The sequence below is a fragment of the Berghia stephanieae genome, chromosome 10, assembly GCF_034508935.2.
Source record: "Berghia stephanieae isolate SIO BIC M18660-M18661 chromosome 10, UCSD_Bste_1.3, whole genome shotgun sequence".
Taxonomy (NCBI): Eukaryota; Metazoa; Mollusca; class Gastropoda; order Nudibranchia; family Aeolidiidae; genus Berghia; species Berghia stephanieae.
Window position 1 is genome coordinate 15,669,785 of NC_088369.1, and position 24,000 is coordinate 15,693,784.

At 37.3% G+C, this 24,000-nt stretch overlaps 2 protein-coding genes across 2 annotated transcripts in view; both read left to right on the forward strand.

The window, feature by feature from the left end:
* Window positions 1-3,505, forward strand: part of LOC144980588 (FERM, ARHGEF and pleckstrin domain-containing protein 1-like) — a 29,466-nt gene extending 25,961 nt beyond the window's left edge. The window contains exons 4-6 of the mRNA XM_078928264.1: window positions 103-330; window positions 918-1,005; window positions 3,260-3,505. Coding sequence (XP_078784390.1) covers window positions 103-330; window positions 918-1,005; window positions 3,260-3,505 — 562 coding nt within the window. The remainder of the gene's footprint in view (window positions 1-102; window positions 331-917; window positions 1,006-3,259) is intronic.
* The window catches only part of LOC144980713 (uncharacterized), an 81,810-nt gene continuing 61,118 nt past the window's right edge, over window positions 3,309-24,000 (forward strand). Inside the window, exons 1-5 of the mRNA XM_078928431.1 lie at window positions 3,309-3,365; window positions 5,179-5,226; window positions 15,557-15,717; window positions 16,561-16,635; window positions 23,247-23,704. Coding sequence (XP_078784557.1) covers window positions 5,197-5,226; window positions 15,557-15,717; window positions 16,561-16,635; window positions 23,247-23,704 — 724 coding nt within the window. The 5' untranslated portion in view covers window positions 3,309-3,365; window positions 5,179-5,196. The remainder of the gene's footprint in view (window positions 3,366-5,178; window positions 5,227-15,556; window positions 15,718-16,560; window positions 16,636-23,246; window positions 23,705-24,000) is intronic.

Below are 24,000 nucleotides of genomic sequence, written 5' to 3' on the forward strand. Positions count from 1 at the left end.
CTCTTCCCCTCCTCCTCCTTTACCTCCAACTGAGCTATCGATATTATTATCTGCAATATTTAAATGCTTTTTGTTTTTGTTGTGGTTTTTGTTCATTCCCAGTTTCCTGTTTGCCTTACAAGTCCGAAAAGACCTCCTCAGGGGAGAGCTCCGATGCAGCGAGAACACGGCGTCCCTGCTGGCGTCCTACGTCGTTCAGGCGGAGATCGGGGACTTCGACTGCGACGAGTACGGAGACCCTACCTACCTCACCGTCTTCAAGTTTGTGCCGGAACACTTGCAGAACCACGAATTCATGGCCAAGGTCATGGACTATCACCGGCAACACATGTAAGTCAGTGTGTAGTCCGTAATATTGGCACAGTGATACTTTACTAAGCTGTGCACTGTAAAAAATGAATAAACGAAAATGAATATATAATATTATAACAGCTTCAAAAAAGAACAAAAATAGAAAACACGGAACGTTTCGGGCTCAAACCCCTTCTTCAGCCAAAACACAAAAAAAAACAACAAAAAACACACAAGAAAAACAAAAAACAAAAACAAAAAAACAAAAAACAAAACAAAACAAAATGCAATAAAAAACATTATACATTACCAAAAAAAAAAAAAAGAAACACAAAAAAAACAAAAAAACTAAAACAACAAACAACCTTCCCCGATCAACGACTAAATATATCGTACGTTGTTTTTTAGCAATGTATTTATGTTTTTATTTATTTATTTATTTATTTATTTATTTATTTATTTATTTATTTATTTATTTATTTATTTATTTATTTATTTCGTACAAATTATGAACCAGGGCCTATGCTGCTGTTCTATATCAGAATGTTTAGTCCTTATATATAATATCTTGTTCATATAACTTAATTAATTGCACCATTTACATTTTTTCGTTTTGTTTTTCACAGAGGGGAATCCCCGTCTGAGGCGGATTTAAACCTGCTGGACACGGCCAGGAAGGTGGAGCTCTATGGGATTAAAATGTGGTCCGCCAAGGTGAGCGTTAACTCACTCATCCCTAACACCGACTATATCCGTAGTATAGATAGTTCGCAGATGACGTCACTCAGGCCTTTGTTATTGTTTTTGCCATCCGCGTTTGTGAGTTGTTCTCACTAAACTGTATTAACCAGACTATAAAAGTTTATGGTTACACAGAGTTTGTGTGTTGGTCCGTTATACTTCCGGATGGCAATGTTGTGAACTCCTTGGCCAAGCGCATTCTATCTATACCGTGGCCTTTGTAAACTTATAGCCTGATACTGACCAAAAAATGACGTCAAAATGCCAGTCTTTTGCCACAAAAGAAAACAAATCCTGAGTTGTATTCAATAGTTAAACCAATGGGACCATTTGTTTCCATGAGCTCTACTAACGACAACTCACTAGACGGTGCAAAAACCAAATAATGACGTCAAACTGCCAGTCCTTTTGGATTTCAGTATCAGGCTATAGATAGTATGCAGATGACGTCACTCAGGCCTTTGTTATTGTTTTTGCCATCCGCGTTTGTGAGTTGTTCTCACTAAACTGTATTAACTAGACTATAAAAATTCATGGTTACACAGAGTTTATGTGTTGGTCCGTTATACTTCCGGATGGCAATGTTGTGAACTCCTTGGCCAAGTGCATTCTATCTATAACATAACGATGGCTACGAGTATACCCGGGGCTACTTTTACCTCATGCCTATAGATAGAATGCGCTTGGCCAAGGATTTCACAACATTGCTATCCGGAAGTATAACGGACCAACACACAAACTCTGTGTAACCATGAACTTTTATAGTCTGGTTAGTACAGTTTAGTGAGAACAACTCACAAACGCGGATGGCAAAAACAATAACAAAGGCCTGAATGACGTCATCTGCATACTATCTATATATTACATTTTTCTGAGACAAATTATAGGAGTAGTATCAAAGCTAATGTTCTTGATGTTTACATGTTAAAGGTAGTTGAATAAAAATATCTATGTACATGCTTAATTATAATACATTTTTTTTCTAATTTTGTAAAGCGCTTTCAGCACATTAAGTGGATATTGCGCTATGTAAAGCTCAATTTTTTTTTTTTTTTTTTTTGAAAAGTAACATAAATATCTAGGATTAAGTGAGTTAAAATCATGATATTGTGTGTGGCTCTTGGCTTGATAAATATGATGATGTTGTTGTTAATGCCGGTTTGTTTGTTTGTTTCATTGTTTGTTTGTATTTTTTTGTTTTTGTTTTTTCCCGATGACTACTATGTTACTAGTGCGCATCAGTGTGAGTGTGTCTATATCAATATTGTATTGTTATAAATGTGTAACCAAATGACAAATTGCCACTTTTTTGAGGACAATAAAGATTTATTATTATTATTATTATTATTATTATTATTATTATTATTATTATTATTATTATTATTATTATTATTATTATTATTATTATTATTATTATTATTATTATTATTATTATTTATATGCGTGACAATAATAATGATATTCTACAGACTCTTGCTGTTGCCCCAATACTGCCATACTCTGGAAAAAAACCCATATTTGAAAATTTGGCCAGAAAATTCGTCCTTCAAATATCGATCGATTTAGATGATAATCATCTTGAAATCTCTCAAACCTGTGATTCCTTGAAGACTTCACGAAGTTTTGAGAGATTTTGCCAAGATGAGCGTCATATATATTCAGAGGACGAGTTTTCTGGCCAAATTTTCAAATATGGGTTTTTTCCAGAGTACGGCAGAAAAAGTTTTCATGGGTTTTTATAGGAGCTGAGTTAGGTAAAATTCGGATTTTGAAATTTTTTTCTTCATTCTGGCTCTGATTTTTTATAGGCCAAAATGTCAGAGGAAAATTAGTTGAAGTTATGCTATTTTACTTTTGAACGAATCATCATCATCGACATCATCATCATCATCATCATCATCATCATCATCATCATCATCATCATCATCACCACCACCACCACCACCACCACCACCATCGTCATCATCATCATCACCACCACCAAAACGGTCATCATCATCATCATCATCATCATCATCATCATCATCATCATCATCATCATCATCATCATCATCATCATCAGTCATCACCACTAATTATAATCATTAATTCTATCCCCCACCCCCAAACCCCACTCCACTCCCACCCCCTACCCATCCACCTCTATCACCACCACCGTCACCACCACCACCACACCACCAGGACCACGAGAACGTGTCCCTAAACCTGGTCCGTATGCACAACCTAGGGCGTGCTCTGTTCCAGTCTGAAACACAACAATCACACTTCAACATGGGCCAAGGTCCGAACTTCCTTCAAACAGCAAGAATTCCTATCAACTACACGCGACAATAGTAAGTATCAATCTTTCTTTTCCTCATCTATTCATAGTATATTTTTCAAGGATGCCAAATGTCCGGCTTTTTCCGCCCTTTCCGGCTTTTTCAGTCTGACACCTAGCAGCGTTTCTGCTCCAAGGAGGAAAGGCCGCTGAAGGTCCTTCTTCTCAAGACAGAAATAATATTATTGGAATTGATGCAACAATTATAACTTGAGCTTTTATATAGCGCAATATCCACTAAACGTGCTCAAATCGCTTTTACAAGGGGTCCCTGGCCAACAGCAACGAATAACATTAAGAACGAGACATGACGCCTGTTAGGCGATATTAATTGAGACTTTGGAATAGGAGGCTCTTTACTCACGGTACATTGATGGAAAAATAAATAACAATAAAGAGAAAAAAAAAATTAAATTGAGATTGTATATAGAGCAATATCCACTAAACATGCTCAAAGCGGTTTACAAGGGGTCCTTGACTAGCGAGCAGCAACATGTAACATATAGAACGAGACATGGCGCCTACTAGGCGATATTACATTTCTTGCCCGACAGAGACGAGACAACGCTGTTAACGGCCAGGTAATTATTTTTATATCTGAGTCCGGTGAGAGAATAATGCGAGTAAAGGGACGTTTCCAAGGACTCAACTATGCGCCGAGCGAGCGAGGCTCGAACCCAGGACCTTCCGATCCGAAAGCGAGTGTCATACCACAAGACCAGATAGCCGCACAGACAGTTTAATGGAAGGGAAGCTTCGCGGTTTATTTAATGGAAACAGATTATGTGGACGTTTTGTCAACAATCAACATGAAACACTTGAATGAAACACTTAATTAAGACGTAGGAAAAAAAATAATTCAATTCCTTGTTTTAAATTGTGAGTAATGTTCGGAATTTGGTTGGGGCTGGGATTGCTTCCCTTTGACGTACAAGAACTTAAGACCGAACGAACCCCCCTTGTAAAGCGCTTTGATTACGTTAAGTAGATATTGCGCCATATTATAAAAGCTCATGTTTATTTATTTATTTATTTATTTATTTATTTATTTATTTATTTATTTATCTATTTATTTATTTATTTATTTATCTATTTATGTATTTATTTATTTATCTATTTATGTATTTGTTAGCTTATTTCATATATTATCTGGCTTGTACACTTCTCTGATCTCTTAGACTTAGGCTAGAAACAGAAATAGATTTCTCTTTGATCTTCACCTGTTTTCCAATCAAATTTGTCTCCAGCTTTTAATATATATTTTTTTCTCTCTCTTTTTCTCTCTATGTGTGTGATCTTGTTTTGCTCTTGATCTGAGACGCATCATTTTTTAAAACTTATTACAGGCGCTGATAATTTGGCCTTAAAGTCTCACAAGAGACGTTAAACATTTTTTTCCTTTTTCTTTTTTTTTTTTTTTTTTTTTTTTTTTAACCAGTTTTACTGCCATTCTCTTGGGAAGACACGTATTTAAAAATTTGGCCAGAAAACCAACACGTCCTTCTTCAAATATCAATCGATTTAAATGTCCCTCGTCCTTGCAAAAACTCTCAAACCTGGGGCCTTGTGGGGTCTTTTTTCTTAAGGGCGTCCGCCATTGTTCCGATAGTTTAGAACCAGTTACTATGCGTCATTACGAGGGAAGTGACGTCACGAACCCTATTGAACCCTATTTTCCGGCTAAATTTTTAATTATTTGTTTTTCTAGAGTAGGGCAGTTTACTGGTTAAAAAAATGAACACAAGCTGTGCTTCACTCTCCCTTTTTCCTTTCACCCTTTTCTCTATTCGTCCCTCAATCCCACAATCCCTCAATCCCACCACAAGGAACATCGTTTGGAAGGGATGCAGCTAACTCCCATCAGATCTTCAAGGGTACTGTCTTTCTCTCTATCATCATCATGATTGTTATCATTATCAAAGTCATCTTCATCATCGTCGTCATCATCATCATCATCATCATCATCATCATCATCATCGTCATCAAAAGCATCATTATTATCGTCATCAAAATCGTCATCATTATCATCATCATCATCATCATCATCATCATCATCATCATCATCATCATCGTCGTCGTCTCATCAAAATCATCATCGTCATTATCGTCATCAAAATCGTCATCATCATCATCATCATCATCATCATCTATCATCTCATCTCATCAAAACCATCATCAAATCATCGCATCCATCATCATCATCATGTCATCATCATCATCAAATCATCATCATCATCATCATATCATCATCATCATCATCACACCACACACATCATCATCATCATCATACCATCACCACACATCATCATCATCCACACCACACATCATCATCATTCACACCACCATCATCATCATCATCACCACCACCAAACCACCACCATCATCATCATCATCATCACCATCACCACACCACCATCATCATCATCACAACCACCACACCACCATCATCATCATCACCACCACCACACCACCATCATCATCATCATCACCACCACCACACCACCATCATCATCATCATCATCACCACCACACCACCATCATCATCATCATCACCACCACCACACCACCATCATCATCATCATCACCACCACCACCACACCACCATCATCATCATCATCACACCACCACCACACCACCATCATCATCATCACCTCATCCATCATCACCACCACCACCACACCACCACATCTATCATCATCACCATCACACATCACACACCACACCACCATCATCATCATCACCATCACCACCACCATCATCATCATCACCACCACACCACCATCATCATCATCACCATCACCATCACCATCACCACCATCTCTGCACCCATTATCTAATCAACACGTTTTTTCCTGTATTTTCATTCATCACCTTATAATAATCCAAACGATCACGACCATTATTCTAAAGCATGCGTTTTGCATCTTCCTCACTGGATCTCACCACACCAATTAATTACTTTCTTTCTTCTTTCTTCTTTGATTTTATAAGCCGTTTCTCAAATCGCTTGTTTAAAGTTTTTGTGGGGACACATAAATAGTATGTAAGGGGGAATTAGGCTTATACGACAGTGCCAAAATTTCAAGAAAATTTTTTTTCTTAAACCTCCCCCCCCCCTCTCTCCTCCCCTGTCCACCTTGCAGTAATTGGGCAGCTGGATTTGTTTGATTTGGCGGAAAGTACTATGTGCAATATGCAATAGTCTGGCATCCTATTCAATGATAATTTATCATCTCAATTGCTCCAAAGGTGGGGGTTAGGTTAATGCAGTAAAAATGGGCATTTCAAATAGGAAAATGTTCCAGCTTTTTCACTTTTGGTCACCGTCATCAGTACTGATGATGATCGTAATTTATGCCTGAAATCGCATTTCTCCCCCCCAATCCACTTCTTTTATCGGTTTGTGTTCGTTCGTCTCTCCCACTCTTTCTCTGGCCGTGGTTGCCGCATAGAGTTGTAGTGTAGGGATGGAAGGGAGGTTGGAAGTTGGAAGATAGATGAGATCTGCTGCTGGTGATGAAAATGTTGTTGTTGTTGTTGATGATGATGATGATGATAATGATGATGATGATGATGATGATGATGATGATGATGATGATGATGATGATGATGATGATGATGATGATGATGTTTAGGATGATTATGACGTTTAGGATGATTATGACGTTTAGGATGATGATGATGATGATGATGATGATGATGATGATGATTGGTGATTGTGGTGGTAATGCGGAAACAAAAGGGGGTGAATATCTGATTGAACGCTTCATTGACCAGCAGCTACACAGCTGTTGTTGCTGTTGCCTGTCTGTAGCGTGCTAGCGCTGGGCTGGGTGTCGACCCGTTGATGCTGCTTTTCCCCCCTTCTCCACCAGCAGTCTACAGGGTGCATCATGGGCGATAACATCTTCTGTTACACGTGTTCTCGCGGGACGGACTTGAAAATGAATGCCATTCGGATCGTGGATAGGACCTGTGGCTTGTTCCGTAGGCGAGACAGTAGGCGAAGCTTGTTAAAAATATAAAACAAAGAAAAAAATAACAACCCCCCCCCCAAAAAAAAACAAAACAACAAACAAACAAAAAAACAAAAACAAAACACAAAAGATAAAACCAATAACAAGAAAAAAAAAACCCAACAAAAAATACAGCAACATCAACAACAGCAACAACAACAATAATAGTGAAACAACCAAACAATAAAAACAAGACCGCCCCCCCCCCACCCCCCCCAAAAAAAACCCCCCCAACATTAACAACAAAAAAACATAACAAAACAACATAACAAAACAAAACTCATCCATAACAAAACATCGAAAAAAAAAGAATAAAATAAATAAATAACATTTTTATGAAATAAAAAATTCACCGATTTGTAGTGATGGCTGGGCGCTAATCGATACAACGTCGCAAACGACTCGATACGAAGATATACACAGGGTATCCGATATTGGATAACTCATGTATTCGAGACTACCCAATAATAAACATTTGGCTCGCTTTACGATTATGCATAATTAATAGTTCCTGCAATTAAGTGAAACATGACGTCAATATCGATTGGGATATATCAAATATCGTCGTGCGCTTGGCTAACAAACTCACAACATTGTCATCCGGAAGTATAACGGACCAACACACAGAACTATGTGTAACCTTGAACGTTTATAGTCTGGTTAATGAAGTTTAGTGAGAATTACTCATAAACGTGGATGGCTAAATGAAAAAAAAAACAATAACAAAGACCTGAGTGGCGTCATCTTCGTTCTTTCTATACTTGCAATCCATCTCATCCAAACTTCACTGAACCAACAACTCTCGGATAGATCTTTTGTATATGGTTTAAACACTATTTTATATATATGTTTGTGTGTGTGTGTGGGTATGTGTGTGTGAGTGTGGGTGGGTGTGGGGGGGGGGGGGGAGGGGGAGGGGCTGAATTTTGCTTTTGCAATCCAACTCATCAAATCTCACCGACCCATCTCTTCAACAACACACGGACAGTTCTGATGCATATCGTTAAAACACTTCCTATTTGTGTGTGTGTGTGTTTGTGTTGTGGTGGGGAGGGGGGGGGGGGGGGGGGCGTGGGGCTGAAATATGTTAACTTCGACGAATAATATGGATGAATTAAGATAACTTACTATCAAGGCATAATTTTGCATTTGCAATCCATCTTATCAATATCCCAACGATCCACCACGGGCGCTTAATAACCTAAATCGTGTTGAAAGCGCCGTTAAACACCTAAAACCCCCCCCCCCCCAAAAAAAAACAAACAAAAACAAAAACAAAAAACACCCACCTCATCAACAACACACTGACAGATCTTTTGCATAAACATTTACTATTTTTGGGTGTGTTGGGCGGGGCGGGGGGGGGGGGGGGGGTGAAATGTGTTTACTTCAAATATGGAGGATGGATTAAAATAATTAAGATAACATTCACCCTAGTATCAACATATCAACAATTTACTCAACATATACATTTTGTATAGTATTTGCAATCCAACTCATCAATATCTCAACGACCCACCTCATCAACTGCAACAACACACCGACAGTTCTGATGAACAACACACCGACAGTTCTGATGCATATCGTTACAAAACAAAACAAGTTTCATTCTTGTTTCTTGTGCGATCACAATTCCAACTGCAGCAATCAATACACCCGACTATTTATTCACCTTACCAATACTCTTCGTCTTCACTTTCTTGGTGGGAGGAGGGGGGAGGACGAGGAGAGGGGGGGGGGGGGTTCCAGAAATGCGTTTATTATGAATATCGATGGATTAAGATCAAATTCTTCTTCTTCTTCTTCTTTAAGCTTATCCCGCATTTTACAGATTTGCCATAATGAATGCCACATGCTCCATGCATCTCAGTTCATAGCATCATCTTCCTCCAGGCTCAGTTCTTTGATCTTCACCCTATCCAACGATCTAGTCTTTGGGCGTACTCAGGTGAAAAATGAGTACTCTGTCCGGAAAAAAAAATTGTAATATCGCCTGACAGGCGTCATGTCCCGTTCTACATGTTACGTGTTGTTATGCTGTTGGTCAGGGACCCCTTGTAAAGCGCTTTGAGCACATTTAGTAGATATTGCTCTATATAAAAGCTCAAATTTTTTTAAAATCTCATATTAAAAAAATATATTTTTTAAATAAAGGAGCTACCATTAATTAATTAATTAATGATAATGCACGGCGGACAGTTCACGTTTCCTACATACTAATTCCTAATTTTGTCACCCGCCATGTTACGGAATGCTGCATCCCTTCCTGTCGTTACTTACTAACTCATTGATTTGATTTGGTGACAAATGTTGGTTTTGTGATTAAAATGAAATAAAATAATATAAAATAAGATGATGATGATGATGATGATGATGATGATGATGATGATAATAATAATGATTATAATGATAATAATGATTATAATATAATAATGATATATTAATATTAATAATAATAATAATAATATATAATAATAATATAATAATAATAATAATAATATAATAATAATAATAATAATAATAATATATAATAATAATGATATGAATAATATGATGATGATGATGATGATGATGATGATGATGATGATGATGATTAAAAAAACAACTTTTCATGACCATAGTTGGGAAAAGTGGGATTTATAATGTATGCATGTCTATTATGCATATATCCCACTTAATTTAGGCGGGGGGGGGGGGGGGGGGGGGGGGTTGTGAACAAAAAGTTAAATCGGGTTTTAGTTTGTCAACAGTTTTCTCACAATTTGTATATCACTGATCATTGGATCAAAAACCTCTGAAGTCTCGATTATCACGATCGGCGGATCAAAACTCTGAAGTCTGAGGTCTGATCCGCCCAAAATTAAAAAAAAATTATGGGAGTCTTAACTTGGGTAGACGATGTATGAAGATAAGTATTCCGTCTGTTAATGCTGAAGGAGTCAATTGGCTATAGATAGTACGCATATGACGTCACTCAGGCCTTTGTTATTGTTTTTGCCATCCGCGTTTGTGAGTTGTTCTCACTAAACTGTATTAACCAGACTATAAAAGTTCATGGTTACACAGAGTTTGTGTGTTGGTCCGTTATACTTCCGGATGGCAATGTTGTGAACTCCTTGGCCAAGCGCATTCTATCTATAAAGTGATCGCGTGACGCAGCGCCTCCTCCAAGTGGCTCCTATCAGCATTAAAGTAGACGGAATAATTAAAATAAAACATGGTGCGCAAAGCTCGCCTGTAGACTTCCGGGTTTTGATCCGCCAATCGTGAAAATCGGGACTTCCTGAGATTTGATCCGTCGACCATCGAAATTATGTTTGAGGATGGAACAAACCACGCTGATTGTTTGATGATTGTTATTATTATTTATAATTGTATGTGTTTTATAAAGGTTTTGATTGTGTGATAGTTATTATTATCATTGTGTGTTTTTTTCATTTATTCCTTTTTTGTTACTTATTTACATTGATTTTTTTTCTTCTTCTCATTCATTAATTTCAATTAATTATGGATGATGCAGTGTGATCAAGACGACTATCAGTTGTATTTTTTATGTTTGTTTGTTTGTGTGTGTGTGTGTGTGTGTGTGTGTGTTTTAAAATAACAATTAAAAAATATATATATATTTTAAAAAAATATGTTTACAAAAATTAACCAAAAAAATTACATATTATCATGACAACTATGTTCAATTTATTGGGGTCCCGATAGCTCAGTTGGTAGAGCACTCACTTCACACAAGTAGGACTACTTACTTTTTTTTAACGTGCAATTTATCTGATTGATATCGACAAGAGTTCATGTCAGTTCTGCCGTGCTCTGAAAAAACCCATATTTAAAAATTTGGCCAGAAAACTCGTCCTTCAAATATCGATCTATTTAAATGACCCTCATCTTGGCAAAAACTCTCAAACCCGGGACTTCGCCGAAGTCCCGGGTTTGAGAGTGTTTTGCCAAGATTAGGGTCATTTAAATCGATCGATATTTGAAGGACGAGTTTTCTGGCCAAATTTTTAAATATGTTTTTCTTTTCTTTCCAGAGTACAGCAGAAGAGTTCACATCAGTACATTAGAGAGTTATTTTGTTGGAAGAAAAAGGGAGATTACTTAGTCATCATTCCGTCCTACTGAAAGAAAAAATAAAATCATAATTTAAATATTTGGCCAGAAAACTCCTTCTTCAAATTATATCGATGGATCAAAACGACCCCTCGTCTTGTTGTCCAAAACTCTCAAATTTGGGTGGGTTGGATTTCCTTGAAGACTTCTGTGAAGTCTCAGGCTTGATTGAGAGCTTTTTTTTATTTGGCAAGAAGACGGTAATTTGGATCGATCGGTAATTTGAATTGAAGAACGAGTTTTCTGGCCAAATTAAAAAAAAAAAACAACAAAAAAAAAAAAACAAACAAACGTCGTTTTTCCAGAGTACCACAGCATATTCACCTTTGACATTTGTGTCAGTGTACGACATAATCAGTCAGAAGGTGAAAATTTTGGATTTGCATTTTTTTTTTTTTTCATTTTATGAAATAATATGCTCGCTAGAGCATTTTATTAATCTTTATTTGAAGTAAATCGGGTGATTTTTCATGAAGTTATGGTCAGATGTATGGGAAAGGGTATCCGGCAACTTTTCTCAAATTTCATACTTTTTCAACTTGACTAGCTGTAAAAAATATTTAGGAGTGAAATTAAGCTTTGATATTTCCCGAAGATATACCAAAAGTGTTGATTTAATAATTTATGACAAGAACTCATTTTTGATAAAAATAAATTTGACCTTCTAACTGAACTTTGCAATATCTCAGTTCAAACCTTTTCACTTTTCACCATCCGACTGATTATGTCATTCACTGTGACATTTAGAATGAAATTGCTTGAGGCATCAACTTAACATCACTGCATTGTATGTGAGGCATGGAAATGTTTATTTATTTGTTTATTATTATTTGTTTGTGTATTTATTTATGTGTTTATTTCATCCATTTTCTTGATCTCTTAGCTACTAATCGGTGTGTATGACATCTATTATCTAAATTAGGTTCAAGAAGACCTGCTATTTATAGATAGAATGAAGATGACGTTACTCATGTCTTTGTTATTATTTTTTTTTGCCATCCGCGTTTATGAGTAATTCTCACTAAACTGTATTAAATAGACTATAAACGACAAAGATTACACATTGTTTTGTGTGTTGGTCCGTTATACTTCCGGATGGCAATGTTGTGAGCTTATTAGCCAAGAGCATACTATCTATAGATAGTATGCGCCTGGCTAAGAAGTTCGCAACATTGCTATCCAGGAGTATAACTGGCTAACACACAAAACGGTGTGTAACCTTGATCCGTTTATAGTCTGGTTAATACAGTTTAGTGAGAATTACTCATAAACGCGGATGGCAAAAAAAAAAACAACAAAAAAACAAAAAACAATAACAAAGACCTGAGTGACGTCAACTTCGAACTATCTATAGATCCTAATAAATCCGAACGAACGAATGACTCATAGTGAAAAAGGATACCATTCTTACCCCCACCCATGTTAAAACTGCCGTTTATTACCATTTACAGGCCTGTCTAATACTAGGAAAAAAAATCGTAAAATTACGAAATTTTCAGCTCCAATTACATAATTGCATTGAAACTTTTTTGAAAATTTAAGTATTTAAATGCCAGAGTGTATATCTAAATAAAATGATTTTGCAATGCTAATTAACTCACTCAACTCTAACACCGACTATGTCCGTAGTTTACCTGGGTTACTTTTACCCCATGCCTATTTATTACATTTTTCTGAGACAAGTTATAGGCGTAGTATTTTAAAGCTAATGTTTTTCATTTTCACATGTTAATGTTAGTTCAATATAATAAAACTATCCATGTACATGCTCATTTTTCATACATTTTCCCCAATTTTGAAAAGTAGAGAAAACTCTAGGATTGAGTGAGTTAATCACTGTGAGGGTAAATTGTTGATCTATAAAGTAAACCATAGGGACTATTATTTTTTGTTATTTTCTGCGTGGCTCAGCGGTACGGTCTTTACTTCGTACCCGAAAGGTACCGAGTTCGATCAACCGCCGTTGCCCTACTGTGTGGCTTGAGTAAGTCACCACCTCGCCCTAGCTCTTTTTGCGGCGCTGCACTGCACTGCGGCTGACGCCTGGGTTATTCCAGTCTTTCCTTGGAATAGACCCTAGAGACAAATTTCCCCATATGGGATGAACATAGGGAATTATTTATTTATTTATTTATTTTTTAAAATTACGAATTTTTGAATTTTCAAGCCAGCATGTATGCATTTATCCCGACGTGCTTATATTTACAGATCTGACAACCCGACGTAATTACGGGCTTGTTGTTTTTATATCACTGTTGGAATGGACAATACTTTGCATTGGTTTGATGAGACCCCCCCCCCCCCCCCTTCCCCATTACAACAATAAATAATAATGTGAAGTTGAATGTAAGCTTCAATTTAATTACAAAAACAGATCAAATGAACGATTCGGGTTTCACCTTTATCGTCCATTTGATCTGTTTTTGTAATTAAATTGAAGCTTACATTCAACTTTACATTATTATTTATTTCTTCGAGCTCCGAGCAGCAACATTTACATTACCCATTACAACAATGAGTCTATAACATTTTGGGTTATCAGACCTGCAAATAAGTGCACGTCGATTTAATCCGGTTGGTGTCGTTATCCCGGGCATGACTATATTATTATGAATATAATATAAATTATATAAATGTGAAGATTATAAAATGATATTGTTGCGCCAGTGTCTACTTGTAATGCATGTAGTAGGCGATGTGTAGCAAACAAACAAATGGAGATAAAGATACAGTGAGTAAATCTGACTCATGAATGAACAACACAAAACAAACGACGTTTCAGCCTTTGGCCTTTTTCAAGTTAACACAAAATACATACATACATATTTATATTGGATTGTCATAATAATATAGGAGAAAAATCTAATATAAATATATATGTATTCCGTGTTTACTTGATAAAGGCCAAGGGCCGAAACGTCGTTTGTTTTGTGTTGTTCATTCATGAGTCAAATTTACTCCCTGTATCTTTATCTCCATTTAATTGACCCATTTAGGCACCTCTATCTAGTTATTGGTTAAACAAACATACAAACTCTCTCAGTTGAATTACTTTCAATTATCTTGTTTGTATGTAAGAGTTGAAATCCGCTTCTAGTTATCCGGATTGTGCGGGTATCCGAACTCAACTATGTGAATGTGTAGAAAATATAATTATTAAAAAAGTATTTAGGTTGAGTTGATGTTCATCATGAGTCCTCATAGTTGTCTATACGAGCTATCGAGTCCTGGGAGCAAGGGAGTTTATCCCAGTTTCTATAGCGTGAAACGGAGACAATAGCAACTGCTTGCTACCCTTTGGATAGGATGCTAGTCTATCGGCAAGTTCTTTCTGCCACGTCCAACGGATCCAGCTACCCAGTCACTGCAATGTCAATAATTCAATTTGACCCAATTACCGATTTGTGTACGACCCTTTGTCCCATGTCAGCAGAATGGAGAGGAGGGAAGGTTAACTCACTCAACCCTAACACTGACTATATCCTTAGTATACCAGGGTTTACTTTTACCCCATGCCTATTTATTACAGTTTTCTGAGACAAATTATAGGCGTATTATCAAAGCTAATGTTTTTTTTAGTTTATGCATGTTAATGGTAGTTGAATAAAACTATCTATGCACATGCTCATTTTAAATACATTTTTTCCAATTTTGAAAAGTAGCAATAATCTATAGGATTGAGTGAGTTAAAAGTTTGTGTCGTTATTTTTTTAAAATTTTATTTTATTTTTTTTATTTTTTTCTTCTTCTTCTTCTTCTTCTTCGTTCCCGTCACGTCACATGGTCAGTCCGGTCTGGTGAATGAAGCCCACAGTGGTCCTGAGGTCGTCCTCACTGCCGTACAGCTTCTTTGAGTATGGGGTTGGGTCAGGCCAGAAGTTCCTTCTCAACTGGTTGTACTTTGGACATTCCATTAGGACATGATGTCCATTTTCATTTTCAAGTCCGCAGTCACATTGTCCAGAGGCACCTGCTCTGGACATCCGCCACATATGTTCCTTTAACTGTGTTGTGTCCAGTGTGTTTTTTCAAAACTAAAACCAGCCCTCCATCCTTTATCCGTCACCAGGGTTATTACAAGGACACCGTGGAATTTTTCTTCGAGACCCGAGATCGTTGCAAGCTGTTCTGGAAGAGATGCATAGAGCACCACGCCTTCTTCCGGTGTCAGATGGTCTCCAGGTCCAACAGGTCAAAGTCCAGGGTCGTCAGTCGAGGTTCTTCTTTTAGGTATGTAGACTGGGTGGATAGAGATAGATAGATAGATAGATAGATAGATAGATAGATAGATAGATAGATAGATAGAAAGATAGATAGATAGATAGATAGATAGTGTGAGAGAGAGAGAGAGAGAGAGAGAGAGAGAGAGAGAGAGAGAGAGAGGAAGGGGGGGGGGGAGATGCATAGAGTATACTATATATACAGGGTGTCCATACAGTCTGGGTACATGATAAGAGTACCAATTCCTCTTTTTAAAAACGAATCTTATTCAATTGGGATGTAAATGAATCGTACTTAAACAACACGTGACCTCTGAAAGTATTTTTCAGCCAAATCTCCACAATCTATAGCATAGATGAAAAATTAAAAATATATCGTGAAATAAGTGCCTGCTCCACTCACTTTTCTGAATTATAAATTCACCCCATATATCGGAGCATACTCAATGTCTCAATTGTTTCTATGTTATATGTTTGTGATGAGAATGTTGGCTATTAAGCTTAACTGCTGGCCAGGTAACTTCGCGATGATTGTGTGTTGTACCCGCGGTCTCCAGTAGTCGGTGAGAGAGAGAGAGAGAGAGAGACAGAGAGAGAGCTCTAGTAATGAATGACCTGAGTTTGATACGAATTTTTTTGGATTCGTGGATAGCTCATACGGTAGAGTCAAGCTCTCACCGGCCAGGCGGAGTTGTCGTACGAATAAGGTCGCAGGTTCAAACCCCATCACCGCCGCGAAAAACTTTTATTCTCTATTGTCTTCTGGCACTTTTCTATTCACTTCATCTCTTGTTGTTACTACATGTACCCAAACTTTATGGACACCCTGTATAAATATTAATTTTTTTTCCAGGTATAGCGGCCGGACCCAAAAGCAGCTGGTAGAATTTGTCAGAGAAAACGTTGGCAAGAGACCACATTTTGAAAGGTGAGGAGGGATCATAGTATTATGTATGGGTGTGACTTGTGGGTGTGTTTATGTGTTTGTTTGCTGGTTTGTTTATTTGTGTATGTGTTTGTGTAAGGAGATAGGGTGTTAGTGTGTTTGTTTGTTTGTTTTAATCATTTGTGTATGTGTTTGTGTAAGAAGATAGATAGGGGAGATAGAGAGATAAAGTGTATGTGTGTGTATTGGGGGGGGGGGGGGGGGGGTTCTAAAACTGTTAGGTTGGATATCATTCTCTTTTCTTATTTTCTTTTTTCACTCTTGTTGTTGTTGTTGTTATTTTATTATTATTATTATTATTATTATTATTATTATTATTATTATTATTATTATTATTATTATTATTATTATTTTATTATTATTATTATTTTATTATTATTATTATTATTATTTTATTTATATATTTCATTTTTTTGAGCATTAAACAGCGTCTTACAGTTTCGTCATATCTACATGTGAAGTGTTGCTGTTGGATTGGAACTCCTTATAAAACGTTTTGAGCACATTTAGGTGATACTGTGCTTCTTTATTAAAGCAAATCTGGCGTGCCTTATTTTCATTCTCATATTTTGCTGTCAAAGTTGTTTCATTATATCTTTCAATTTATCTCCACCGATGGAATGGTAATGCAGAAGAGCAAAAAGGGGAATTAAAAGGAGAGAAAAGTAGCGAATTTAATTTTTTCTTCTTCTTATATTAAACTTTGCATGACGTCTGGTGTAACGACTGAGCTCAGACTTCGTTAATTAAATTTATTTCTTATCAATTATATGGCAAAATTTAAAATAGATATATAATATCTGGGCGGGGTTCCTGACATCCCATAGTGGGCAGGGAGGTACATAGTGTGTCTTCTATCCCCTTATGTCTGTTTTCCAATATGCTTTCTGTCTTTGTCTTGGAATGAGATTATTTGGTTTTGTCCTGGCCCTGGCCGGATACTCTAGCTGGTAGGGAAACAGTCGAATGTACAGCTATTGTTTTGGGAGATGATATTTTTTTCCTTGTAAATCATCTCTCTGTTATGTATTATTATATTTGTTATTTTGAATGTATAATGTAAGCATTTGAGTGTATTCCTCTTTGTTGGATTTTGTGCTTGTGTCTGGATGAGACTTATAGGTGATCTCAAACTAAGTACATTGGTGGTATGCTCTTGGAATCTACATCTGATCCCTATTTGTTCCCAGTTCCCCTTGGTCTTACTTTCTCTTGGGTGCTTTAATTGTAATTCTAGAACTTTTTACTATCCCATTTTCTTCCTTTTTACTGGCGCTGATATGACCTTAATGTGTTGCAAGCACCGTAAAACTCTTAAAAACAAACAAACAAAATAGTTATATAATATGACCAGCTCGGAAGGAGTTCTTTCAGTAACAAAACAATCGTCTTACGGTGTTCTTAAGGAACAAAAAGTGCTAATCCGTTCACGCAGCCAACATTCTTAATCACATGCAAAACATGCACAGCACAAAATGCGTACCTCTATAAAGAATTCTAACATAATTCCACACAGCCCAACAGCTACATACATTGATACATAGCCAAACAACTCCAATATATTACAAAACATGTTACATCTGGCTGTGAACCCCAGGGACAGTTTAGTGCTTTATGACCTCAGCCATCTCTCCTCACCTCCCTAATGCATGAATCCCGATTCTTAATTCTACTAATTAATGCGTTTTGTTGTCTAGTTAGATTTGTATTTTTCTTGTTCTTCAATTAAATAATTGAATAATTGATTAATTAATTAATTAATTAGTATTTTTGGTTAATGGTTAAAATAACATTATTTCATAATAACTGACATTCTGTGTAATTTTGATGTTATTGAAAAGAAAGTATTTTTTTTCATGTTCTGTATACGTTTTATTTTTTAAAGATTTTTGTTTTTTTTTTGTTTGTTTGTTGAACCCTTGATGTTTCATCATATTAATCGTCCCAGCCGTCCTACTTTCTAAATAAGATAACAAGAAAATACAATAAAATAAAATTCCCTTTATTCATCCCCAAGGGGAAATGTCTTTAGGGTCTATTCCAAGGGAAGACTGGAATAATAACCCAGGCGTCAGCCGCCCGCGCGCAGTGCAGCGCCGCTAAAAAAGAGCTAGGGGCGAGGTGACTTGCATGCTCAAAGCCACACAGCGAGGTGGGCAGTCGAACTCGGTACCTTTTGGGCACGGAGTAAAGACATTACCGCTGAGTCACGCTGCGCGCCTGCAGTATTTTGGATATTGAGCAATATTTTGTTTGCGACTCAACTTTCTCCCAATTACTAATAATTATTCCATTGTTCTTTCCTTTAAAATTTTGGAACTCATACCTGTCAACCCTTCCTCTTTTGGTGGAATCATTCCTATTTTCACTCTTCTTCTTTTTTTTGTGCTATTCCGCCATTGTCTTTAAAATTCCGATTTTCAAATATGATGAGAATGGTAAGAATAAAAAAGAGCAAAGGGACGTGGGGGGGGGGGGGGGGGGGGCGGGGTGAAAGAGATGGAATTCCTATTTTTTGGGGTCTCAGATTCCTATTTTCATGAGTTCTGATTCCACTTTTGGAATGTGAAGGGTTAGCAGCTCGGTATTCTATAGGCTCTTTGATACATCCCGTCAGACTGGCAGTCTTGTATTACTGTGTTCATATTCGGGGGGTCCCGATAGCTCAGTTGGTAGAGCACTTGCTTCACAAGCAAAGGGACGGACGTATATCAATCTTGGGTGAAGTCGAGATTTGTTTTCCCACCTCCTTGTCCACCCATCAGTGATTGGATAGCTGGGTCTGTAACATCTGGTGGAAAGTACTTTACAATAGACTAACGTCCTATTCAAAGGATAGCAAGCAGTTATTGCTATTGTCCATTTCACACCATAGAAACCAGAATAAACTCTGGCCGCACGGGACTAATGGCTCTAAAGGACTACTACTACTACTGCTACTACTACTACTACTACTACTACTACTACTACTACTACTACTACTACTACTACTACTACTACTACTACTACTACTACTACTACTACTACTACTACTATACTTACTACTACTATCTATACTACTACTACTACTACTACTACTACTACTACTACTACTACTACTACTACTACTACTACTACTACTACTACTACTACTACTACTACTACTACTACTACTACTACTACTACTACTACTACTACTCTACTACTACTACTACTACTACTACTACTACTACTACTACTACTACTACTACTACTACTACTACTACTACTACTACTACTACTACTACTACTACTACTACTACTACTTACTACTACTACTACTACTACTACTACTTCTACTACTACTTACTACTTCTACTACTACTACTACTACTACTACTACTACTATACTACTTACTACTACTACTACTACTACTACTACTACTACTACTACTACTACTACTACTACTACTACTACTACTACTACTACTACTACTACTACTACTACTACTACTTACTACTATACTACTACTACTACTACTACTATCTACTACTACTACTAACTACTACTATACTACTACTACTACTACTACTACTACTACTACTACTACTACTACTACTATACTACTACTACTTTCTACTACTACTACTACTACTACTACTACTATTACTACTCTACTACATACTACTACTACTACTACTACTACTACTACTACTACTACTATACTACTACTACTACTACTACTACTACTACTTCTATACTACTACTACTATACTACTACTACTATCTATACTACTACTACTACTACTACTACTACTACTACTACTACTACTACTACTACTACTACTACTACCACCACCACGACCACTACCACTACTACTACTGTTCATATTGATTTTGTAGGTGGCTGAAAAGGGTTTGAGTCTGAAACCTTCCTTGTTACTGTTATGTTTTGTAATGTTTAAAAAAAAAGAAAAATGATATATAAAAGGCTCTTATATTCATTTCTCTCTAATACATACTTTTGTATTACAACACAGCTCACTGATGTTTATATAATAGGTGTCAGTGTATTACAGTGGAATCCTGTTAAGGGGTTCCCAATAGATCAGTTGTTAGAGCACTGACTTCACACGCAAAGGGACCTAGATCGATACCGGTTGCAGCGGGGTTTTTTCCCCCGACCTCTCTGTCCACTCAGCAGTGTGTGGATTGGATAGCTGGATATGTTAGATTTGGTGAAAAGTACTTTGCAATAATAGACTAGTGTCCTATCCAAAGGATAGCTAGTAATTGCTATTGTTCGTTTCACGCTATAGAAACCAGGATAAACTCCGGCTCCATGGGTCTAATGGCTCTGAAGGAGTACTTACTACCTGTTAATGTTAAAGAAGCCAATACTGCTGGACCAGAAAGATTGGTTTATTTTTTACTACTTAAAGCAAGGTTGACTTAATCCATTAAAAAAAAGTGAGTGGAGCAGGCACTTATGTTGATAACAACAAGAGATGAAGTGATTAGGAAAGTGCCAGAAGACAGTAGAGAATAAAAATTTCGCAGCTGTGATGGGGGTTTGAACCCGCAACTTTACTGGTACGACAACTTCACCTGGCCGGGAAGAGCGTGACTCTACCGTATGAACTATCTCTTGTTCTTAATCCATTACCAATGGAACACACTTAGAAAAAGAACAGAAAATTTGGGACCAACTAAAGGTGTTGACTTTATCCATATTCAATGGAACACACTTAGAAAAAGAACAGAAAATTTGGGACCAACTAAAGGTGTTGACTTTATCCATATTCAATGGAACACACTTAGATAAAGAACTGAAAACTTGGGACCAACTAAAGGTGTTGACTTTATCCATATTCAATGGAACACACTTAGATAAAGAACTGAAAACTTGAGACCAACTAAAGGTGTTGACTTTATCCATATTCAATGGTACACATGTAGATAAAGAACTGAAAACTTGGGACCAACTAAAGGTGTTGACTTTATCCATATTCAATGGAACACACTTAGATAAAGAACTGAAAACTTGAGACCAACTAAAGGTGTTGACTTTATCCATATTCAATGGTACACATGTAGATAAAGAACTGAAAACTTGGGACCAACTAAAGGTGTTGACTTTATCCATATTCAATGTTACACATGTAGATAAAGAACTGAAAACTTGGGACCAACTAAAGGTGTTGACTTTATCCATATTCAATGGAACACACTTAGATAAAGAACTGAAAACTTGGGACCAACTAAAGGTGTTGACTTTATCCATATTCAATGTTACACATGTAGATAAAGAACTGAAAACTTGGGACCAACTAAAGGTGTTGACTTTATCCATATTCAATGGTACACACTTAAATAAAGAACTGAAAACTTGGGACCAACAAGAGACGTTGACTTTAAACACAAGTTGATTTTAAGAGTGTTGATTTTCTGCAGATTCCACTGTACACACTGTGCGGCTATGTGGTCTTGTGGTATGTCATTTGCCTTCGGATCGGAGTCCTGCTTTGAGTGGCGCATTGTTGAGTCCTTGGAGAAGACTCTTTACTCACATTCTCTCACCGTACTCAGGTGTAAAATGAATACCTGGCTGTTTACAGTGTTGTCTCTGTCCGAAAAAATTGTAACATCGCCTAACAGGCGTCATGTCCCGTCCTACATGTTAAATGTTGCTGTTGGCCAGGGACCCCTTGTAAAGCTCTTTGAGCACATTTAGTGGATATTGCGCTATATAAAAGCTCAATTAAAAAAAAATAATGTTACTATTATATTTATACTAAATGCCTTTGATATATCACATTACCTAATCTTATTCTTCCTTTTTTGTTGTTATTATCACGCTTTCCTTGGAATTACAGAACGTGAGTGGCTTATAAGGATCTTGATGTTTTTAAAATTTTCATACCTTGAAAAAATGTTTGGGGAAGGGGCGGGGGTTGTAGCTCAGTTGGTAGAGCACTCACATCACACGCATATAGATAGAGATTGATCCCTGTTGAAATTGAGATTGTTTAAAAAACCCTTGTTCACCCAGCAGTGGTGATTGGGTTAATTTGATCTGGCGGAAAGTGCTTTGCAACAACAGACTCCTACTGTCCTGTCCATAGGGTAGCAAGCCATTGCTATTGTCTGTTTCACGCTATAGATACCTGGATAAATTTCAGACTCCATGGGACTATCGCCCCTACAGGACCACTTTTTAAGACTTAAAAAAAATAATTCACAGAATGCAGGATAGAAATTCGGAGTTCAGCACAAAATCGAATAATTAACATCATGTAACACGAGTAAAATGTAATTGCTACCAAAAACAGCGTGTGTTTTGTGTGAAAACAGCTAATTTTCTCACATTTATGAAGGTTAAAACATATACATAGTTTCATCATTAGAAACTCTTACATTTCTATCGTATTAAACGTTGATCTGTTAATTTCCATTTTTATGAAGTTGACATTGGAAAGTCAAAAATTAAGTTACGGAACCGTGATTGTGGAATTTGAAAAATGTGTTGGTAGTTGTTTTATTTTTTTTTTTGTTTGTTCTATTTTACTTTTTATTTACCGTGTAATTATTGTCTATCCCCTCCTTCCCCACGCCCACCTCCTTGATTTCCCAGATCAACCAGTGGAAGAATATCAAGTCGTAGCACCAGCGTGACGCCTAAAATGGTGAGCCGGCCTCAAGGCATGCACTCTTCTTCTGCTGACCTCCAAACCAGCTCAGGTTCTCGCTCCAGCGGCTCCCATATCCTCGACTCCAACCATACCCCGAACAGCGGAGGCATCCACTCAACGCCGCATTCTGCCACGAGGGTGGAGTCCGTAGACGTCCACAGTGACAGCTCCATGTCGGGATCTAGGTCGTTGAATTCGCCCAGACTAGAGCACGGGCTCAGCATCGACCAGGAGGTCATCGAGGCGGTCAATGCTAGAACAGAAGGTGCCATGACGGATGATGACGACGAAGACGAGGACGAGGAGCAGCAGCGGGAAGTTCCACAGGCGGACACTAGCAGTGTTTCATCATCATCCCAGCATCGTCATGGATTGCCGCATGTTTCTTCGGATACCAAAGGTGCCGATCATGTAATTTCCCCTGAACTCCACTCTCCTGTTCGTTATGTTGGTCTTTGCTCTGACTTATACTCTTCTGACCCTGTTGTTGACCTTCCGCCGTCGTCGTCGTCCGAGGCGGTTCCTGCTGGAAATAATGATATATGTAATGATATTACTAATAGTGGTGGTGGTAGTGGTGTTTGTAGTAGTAATAGTGGTGATGTTATCGATGGTGCTGTAAGCGGGGCTCTTGCTGCTTCAAGACCTATGTCTACGGATAATAATCTGAAGATTAAGCCTAAGAATGATAATGAT